We start from the raw sequence: 8276 nt of genomic DNA, 5'->3' as shown, positions 1-8276 counted from the left end.
AAGCTGTTGTCGTTCCATCCTGACGGATGACAGCTGTGACAGCTAAGTGGAATCCCGGAAAATAAAGTGTGGAACTTTGACCAATGAGAGAACAGTTTACTCGCGCGTGACTTGTATTAACAAATTTGGTCCGTTTAGAAACTTTGCCTGTGAAAGCGAACCGCACCAAGAATAAAAAGCAACATTGTAATAATTTGAATCCCTGTTTTGGAACAAAGCAATCGATCGAAGTCTGTGGGAAACACTGAACTACCTAGAAACAATGCACTAAATCCAGTCCAGACACTTTAGAAAGTACATAGCAAACTTGTATCCATATCTTTCTTCTGCTGAACACAGAAGAAGATATTTTGAAGAATGTGGATAACCAAACAGCTGACGGTAGCCATTGACTTCCATACTATGAAAAAATAATATAGAAGTCATTGGCTACCATCAATTGTTTACCCAATTACTTACCAACTGATTACCCATATTCCTCAAAATAGCTTTTTCTGTGTTCAGCAGAACAAAAAAAATCATACAAGTTTGAAACAACTTGAGGGTGAGTAATGATGACAGAATTTTCATTTTTAGGTGAACAATCCATTAAAGTCTATGATATTAGATATTAAAAGAGCTATTCACACATTCTATCATTCTGTTCTCCTTATCTTCCTCCCTGTTCCTGCTACGCTCTCTGTCTTTACTCTGTAGTGCCATCTGCTGTTCGAGAGCCTGCAGGATCTGGTGGACCATGTGAATGACTCACATGTGAAAGCAGAGAAGAATTCAGGATACTGCTGCCACTGGGAGGGCTGCGTGCGCAAGGGAAGAGGATTTAATGCCAGGTCAGAAAACATACATTCAACATACATTCGCATTCAATCGATTTAAAGGGGTCATATGATGCGATTTCAATTTTTCCTTTCTCTTTGGAGTGATACAAGCTCTTGGTGCATAAAGAAGATCTGTAAAGTTGCGAAGACTAAAGTGCTGGTCGCTGAGGGAATACATCAACTTAGTGCTGTGGATCGCCGGATTGGCTTTCACCGTTTTCACCGCTCCTTCGCCGGGACTGCCGTTCTCGACCCCGCCGCCTCAGCTCACTCTTGCCCGGCTTCAGCTCAGGCTAAGCCGGGGCTTTCGCTCATGCTAGGCCGCTGTTTTTTCGTTGTGAAAGCGAAACTACTTTGTTTGGCCTTCCACAAGAGGACGATATCGCTTCGTCATGCCTAGAGCTGATCTGTGCTGGTCGCTGAGGGAATACATCAACTTCCACCGTGGACGAAGCGGAGTTCAGCCCGGGGTCGTCACATGTGGTTGCCGCTCATTCGTCGGATCCGCCGGGCGCGCCGTTCTCGCCGCCTCAGCTCACTCTAGCCGCCTCAGCTCACTCTAGCCAATGCAATGCAACGCAATGCGTAAAAAGACAGTACAAGTCATTATAATCCGTAATTATGTCCCCACTGGATGCAACAAATGCCTCGTTTGTAATGGGTTTTAATGTTTTTGAATCATCGCTCCGGCCGGACACGGCATCAACAGTATGTGAGGGGCGTAACATTTCCGTCTCACGCTTGAGGTATTCGGCCAATCACAACGCACTGAATAGCTGGCCAATCACAGCACACCTCGCTTTTTCAGACCGATGAGCTTTGTAAAAATCGACGCGTTTCAAAAAGGCGGGGCATAGGAAAGAAACAATAATGTACAGTATGTGGAACCTAATGTGTTTTTTTTACTTTAAACCGCATAAACACATTTCATTACACCAAATACACAAAATAATGTTCTTTTTAGCAGCATCATATGACCCCTTTAAGTAACTAAATAAAGTGAGTTTTATTCTTAGAACAAGGAGAATCATTTTTTTTAAGTAGGGTAAGAAAATTGATTCAAGATATATTCTTTAAAAAACAAGTGCAAATGTCTTATACAAATTTGTTTCTGAATTTATATAATTTTAAGTATTTGTTTAGATATTTTTGCTGGAAAATAAGAAAAACAAAAGCTATATAGATATATATATAGGAGAGTAAATGTTACAGTTCCACCCACTCCCAAGATATTGAGAATTGGATGTTTGCTTTTGGATGGTGACATTATATGTTACTAATCCTGATCCATTTGTATAACGCAGGTACAAGATGCTGATTCATATCCGCACACATACCAACGAGAAACCTCATCACTGCCCTACCTGCCACAAGAGTTTCTCACGCCTAGAGAACCTGAAGATACACACCCGCTCACACACAGGTGAGACACACACATTTGCAATATGGACCAGTATGTAAAAAATGCACCAAAAATGCAAACACAGATATGGTACACACATAAAAACCCATTAGCTTACATTTAAATAAGTGCACAATAGGGTTTTCACAATACTGAAATTTCAGAGGTAGATGCCAATACCAGTATAATTTGACGACTTTAATATGCTGCTCAAGACCTCCTTTATTTAAAGATTTACATACTAATGCAAATATTCAAAAATAAAGCAATGTCTTAGCCTTCAGATTTTTTTTGATTCAAGTAAATAGGGCTTCAAATAAGAAGTCAAGCGTGTTAATCAAGTCAAGTATAATGAAGGTTAAGTAACAAGTAATTAATTTTAACATTCAATAGTAAAATAACTATAATAAATACAGACAAATGAACAAATTGCACTATAACAAAGAAAGATACAAATAAAGTAAATGATACTTGATGTTTTTCAGGTATCTAACAGAAGCATCAAATACTCAAGTAAACATTCAGATATTTAAATTATTATTACATATTTTGAATATTTTTGTATATATTTTAGAATTAAATATATTTTTAGATTTATAAATCTATAGTCTACAGTGCTCTTTGTACCAAATTGAGTCTGTAGAATTAAGGCCTGTTCACACCAAGAATGATAACTATAACGATAACTATAATGATTACTATATTAGCATCCACACCAATGGACAATAATGTTCTGTTTATTATAAGCAAGTGCTGCAGTTCTGCATGAGCCACTTTAAATGCTCAAGCTTTAAATGCTTCTCTGGGCCTCTTTGGTCACTACATCCCTAGTGCGCACACAGTCAAAAAAAAAACAGGCTTGTGCCGTCTGGTTGTGACAGTCTGACCTTCTCGACCCCTGCATTTCTCCAGTACAGCCTTTGATTATCTCTTGCTCTTCTGCCCTCTCAGGAGAGAAGCCATACATCTGTCCTTACGAAGGCTGCAACAAGCGCTACTCAAACTCCAGCGACCGCTTCAAACACACGCGCACGCACTACGTCGACAAACCTTACTGCTGCAAAATGGTGGGCTGTCTGAAGCGCTACACTGACCCCAGCTCTCTCCGCAAACACATCAAGGCACACGGCCACGCTGTAGTGCAGGAACGTGCTGCCTTGCCCAGAACCAACAGGCTGGACGGTGCCTCATCGATGGATGGCCGACAGATGGATCGACCTTACCCCGGAGCGGCTCGTTTTGTCCTACCGGGTGCGGCAACAACCTTATTTGGGAATCACGCCTTCGCTGGGCCCCTTAGCAGTCACCCCCTGGATCTGTCCATGCTCAGTCTGCTTTTAGGAGCTGGGCCGGTGCTGTACCCCAACTCTGGTGCTCTTGGGCTTGGAAAGGTGCCTATCCTGCACCCCTTGTTGTTGCCGCCATTCGGTCTCGGTGTGGGTCAAACTGAAAGAGCAGTTGAAGAAGATGGTGATGTTGATGATGAAAATGAAGGCAGGATGGGAGCAGAACGAGGCTCTCACTCATGGGTAATGATCCCTCCGGGCGTGCTGTTCTTGAAACAGATGGCAACCACGTAAAGAGACTCATGGGCCTTGTTCACACTGCACACCAATCTGATTTGGATTTCAAAGCAGATTACGGTGTCATTTTGTGACTGCTGAAATCAGATTGGTTATGTTATGTCCCAAAAAAACTACTTGGAAAAATGATTGTTGAGAGTTTAGATTTTAATTGGATTTTGAACTGTTCACGAATTTGGTGTGAATCCAGTTTGTCTGTTCTCCGTTCACACTACAAAAGCTAAACTGGTTTGAGTCAGGTATGCCAAAAAATGCTTCTTTTGATTCTAAACAAGGCCTTATGGGCCGTTTACACCAATAACTATAATGTTTTAAATGAATCAAATTATATTGTTGGAATCACTTTCAGAATGATCCATTTTTCCAGCTGATAAAAAATTGACAGCCAGTCAGAATCCACCCAACTTTAAAGAGTTTATGTGAACGCTATTATAGTTATCGATATAGTTATCTTTATAGTCATTGTTCATGGTGTGAACGAGCCATTCACTATAGTACTTGCAATTTACAAGGAAGGAAGTGTTGGCTTTTAAGGGAATCATCTGGGAGAGTACAGATACAGAATGTTTAAATAGGCAAAACAAAGTTAATTCAAATACTGACTTTTTGTCAGTACTTCTTGATACAGCGACCAATATTCATGTACCATCTGTGCACAATATCAATCAGTATGTCATGAAAGACGTCAGAATGTATGTAATGTGAATGTGATGTCTGACAAGAAATTCAGAGAAGGTGGTGCTTCATAATTAATAGTATGCCCTTGATTTACATAGTAGTCTCCTGGAGACTATTGACAGTGACCAAACAGAGAACAGGATGTGATATGAAAAGCATACATATGACATTTGACAATGAATTGGCCGGATATGTTCATTTCCTGGTGGTGGATGAGGAGACCCCCCTCCCCCACAATGTAAAGTGCTTTGAGTGCCTAGAAAAGCGCTATATAAATGTAATGAATTATTATTATTATTTATTATAATAATAATAAAAAAATACCTAAAACTCCAATATCAGTAGTTTTAAATGCTACAAGTGAATTCAGGCATTACAGCATTGTAATGTAAGTATGAAAAAGGATATTCATCTTGAGATTACTTTTAAAAGTGCCATTCCGTTTTTGTTGTTAATGTTAAATTAATGTTAAATGAGCATTAGAAAGCAAAGATAAATCTAAAAAAAATATGTTAAAATGAGCATGCATAATTAAAAATCTTTAAAAAAGGTATTGATTTTATTCATTAAAATATAAAAATCTCTTATAACCAATATGGTCAGTATTGTAGTGTCTATAAAACGAACTAGTTGTTGAAGCAGATGTGTGTCTTATTCGCAAATTTTGATACCTATATGTTTCTCACAACCAAGAAGTATACCAATTTGGGACATATAGTTACATACAAAGTTACATTTTAATAATAACTTAGCGAATTCAGCAAAGATGTGCACCCTGATTGCTATAAGTAATCATCAGCTTGTGTTTTCATTATTAGCCATTTAATGGTGCCGCTTTATGTTTTGTACGTTTCGACGACGAGACATTGACTGTGTCAAAACTGTGTCATATGATGACATGAGTCCACTTGGACTCCACTATTTGTTATCCATTATTTAGTTCTATGGCTATCGGATTGGTAAACCTTTATGCATGGCTGACCTTTCTCATTTAAGTGTAAAACCGGAGCCCGGTTTGCACCGGGAACTGCATATCTAATGTTGTAGCTCTGATTTGATATCTGCCATGCATAACGGATAAATGCTAAGACTATGGCCTGTCACGGTCGGCTTGTGTATTGTAATGAACTATATTTGCACAGGATATTTTATTGAATTTTTACCAATACCAAGTGCCTTATATTGTAAGGTTGTTATTGACGAAATATGATGTATGAAATCCATTTGGATGTATATTGTCAGTTTGTGTATGTATATTTTACCAGATTTAGTTCAACAGACTTCTATCATAAATGTTTTTATACATTTTCCTGACGTTGAGGCTAATGCCTCATAAAGTTGAGCTAATGCTAATGTGTCTTATAACACAGGACGTCTGTCAATGTGACCGGAATGAAATTGATGAAATAGAGGACAATGATGCATAAGTCCAATAAAGAGTGCAATGACTAAAGTGTGTACAGTGTGTTTATCTAAAGGAGATTTACAGGCTTTCAAATTTATTTTCAAATTGTTTGGTTAGTATAATATGTGAGGTGTGTACACATCAAGCAGATGATGCCTATTATGCGTTATTAGTATTACAACTCACAAAAATTGTTTAGAATTAAATATGTATGGTATAACTGTGGTCTCTTTGAATACAACCATACAAACTAGCCCACCTCCCCCTCCCCCTCATCTTCAGTAAACACCTGTATGAGGTGGGAGGGGGCGGAGCCATCTATAATTCTACAGCAGCTTTACCTCTCAGGGTTTCAGCTAAAAGGACTATTGATTGCCCTGAATCCAGATGCACACATACCAAGACATGGAGGTGAAACTCTTCAACAGAAATGGATGGAAGAGGTGAGGTCTTTTATGATTTAAGGCATGAAACTATGCTAAAAATAGATATGCAGATATTTTATGGTCATCTGATGTTTTAATAATGCAATGGCGTGGTAAACTGCAACTGCCTGGATATGAAAAAATATGCTGAACTGATCATAACTCATAACTACACTCATTCAGGGACAACTTTACGGTACAGAAACATAAATGTAATCCTCTTTGTTCTGTAAAACTATTATAATTTAAATTTAGAAAATTATTTTAGATATATTTGAATCTTGGTATGAAGCAAAATACTACATTAAAACTGTATTTCAGTTCATTAAAATTCTTGTAGCTCCTGTAGATGGTGCTAAAAAAACAAAAAACAAAGCCTGTAGCCTTCCTTAAATACAAGTCACTTTGGACAAAAGTGTGTAAACGTGTACATTTGATTTAGTTAAATCACATAGCCTAAACTTAAGATGGAACGGGTACAGAATTGTGAAGTCACTAACTAACGTAACTTAACTAAAGCTAATGACAGAGTAACAGTAAATTCAGCTATTTTCAAAGCTTTTTCAGTACAGGAACTTACACGTTATAAAAATTTAGGTGAAATTTCTATCACCTAATAGCTTCATAATGTATAAAGCAGGGACAGATTATGACGCAGCGGTGCCCTGGGCACGGATCGAGCAAAGGCCTCCCTCCGTTGAAACTGTGTTCCTTTTTTATTCGAAATATTACCAAACGTGTTAACTACAGTATATCATGAAATATCTCGATTCTCAAATATGTGTAAGTAAATGCATTTAGCACCTTTATAGATTATGTTAGTTGATCTATAAGCTAATGGGCGATGGGCAAAGTAGCATAATAGTGTAATCTATTAACTAGGGCCTACACATGAAACCCGTCTTTTTACTTAAAGGTGGCATATCATGAAAATCTGACTTTTCCAGGTTTTAAGTGCTATAATCTGGTCCCCGGTGCATCTACCAACCAAGGAAACGTGAAAAAGATTAACCCAGTAACTTTGTTTTGGTAAGCCTTTTTCTGCAAGCGTCTGAGAAAACGAGCTCGTCTGATTTCGCTCCCCTAGTGACGTTGCAAAGGGATCTTATTATAATATTACCGCCCCTTAATCTATAAGTTTCCACCCACGGCTCCGTCATTTTGATTTCGCAAGCGACAAAGGTGTACCAGCTCTAATGCCATGGCGTTTAGTACTCACATGCTGTGACAGCCGCTTTCTGTCCGTGTGCGCTCAGAAAACCATATATCAGAAGTTTAAACTAATATTGTTTAAAACGCATGCTTTCAGCGCGATAAACATGATAATCAGAACCAAAACAGATGTTTTTTAGCAGGTACGAGTTGTAATAGACTTGTTCGGCACACAAATACGTCATAACCATTTATGCCGTGGGGGAAAACAAGCCATTCGAATTAACGCGCGGAGACCTTGTTAGGTGCTTGATCTTTACTTTTTGTGATGATTTCGACTGATTTTTGCTTGGTGCAATGCCGAAAAGTTGCTGTGTGGCATTCTGTACCTCTAATAAAAAACCTGATCTGAAGATGTATATGACTAATAAACAGAATCTCACTCCCTGATATTTTGTGATGTCATAATCTATTAAAACATTTATTTCATATTATTATACACAATCCCGTAATTAGCAATGGTATTACTATAGTAAAAGTATAGGAGGCTAACCAAGTTGTTTTTTTTGGCGTTTTTATTACCAATTGTAGCCTATAACCACAGTTTTACTACAAATACCATGGTTAAATTATGGTTAGTGTAACAAAACATGTTGTTTTTACCATGGTTTCACTATAGTAACCAATAAACATGTTTTTTGGTATTTTATATACATATTTTTATATTATCTTTTTATTTTTACGGCATGTATTTGTGAAAATGATTAGGCAGCCGCAGCACACACCACATAGAATAACGCTGTGCATTTCAAA

The 8276-nt window shown here is 38.0% G+C and overlaps 2 protein-coding genes across 2 annotated transcripts in view; both read left to right on the top strand.

Moving 5' to 3' along the window:
* Window positions 1–4722, top strand: part of LOC107742086 (zinc finger protein GLIS2-like) — a 30329-nt gene extending 25607 nt beyond the window's left edge. Inside the window, exons 5-7 of the mRNA XM_016554951.1 lie at window positions 697–830; window positions 2123–2241; window positions 3172–4722. Of these exons, the coding sequence (XP_016410437.1) occupies window positions 697–830; window positions 2123–2241; window positions 3172–3800 (882 nt within the window). The 3' untranslated portion in view covers window positions 3801–4722. The remainder of the gene's footprint in view (window positions 1–696; window positions 831–2122; window positions 2242–3171) is intronic.
* A 1531-nt stretch (window positions 4723–6253) lies between these two features.
* The window catches only part of LOC107742087 (beta-1,3-galactosyltransferase 1-like), a 6289-nt gene continuing 4266 nt past the window's right edge, over window positions 6254–8276 (top strand). The window contains exon 1 of the mRNA XM_016554953.1: window positions 6254–6329. Coding sequence (XP_016410439.1) covers window positions 6274–6329 — 56 coding nt within the window. The 5' untranslated portion in view covers window positions 6254–6273. The remainder of the gene's footprint in view (window positions 6330–8276) is intronic.

The sequence above is a fragment of the Sinocyclocheilus rhinocerous genome, unplaced genomic scaffold, assembly GCF_001515625.1.
Source record: "Sinocyclocheilus rhinocerous isolate Xijiao unplaced genomic scaffold, SAMN03320098_v1.1 scaffold2873, whole genome shotgun sequence".
Lineage (NCBI taxonomy): Eukaryota > Metazoa > Chordata > Actinopteri > Cypriniformes > Cyprinidae > Sinocyclocheilus > Sinocyclocheilus rhinocerous.
This window is presented reverse-complemented; position numbering and strand designations above follow the sequence as displayed.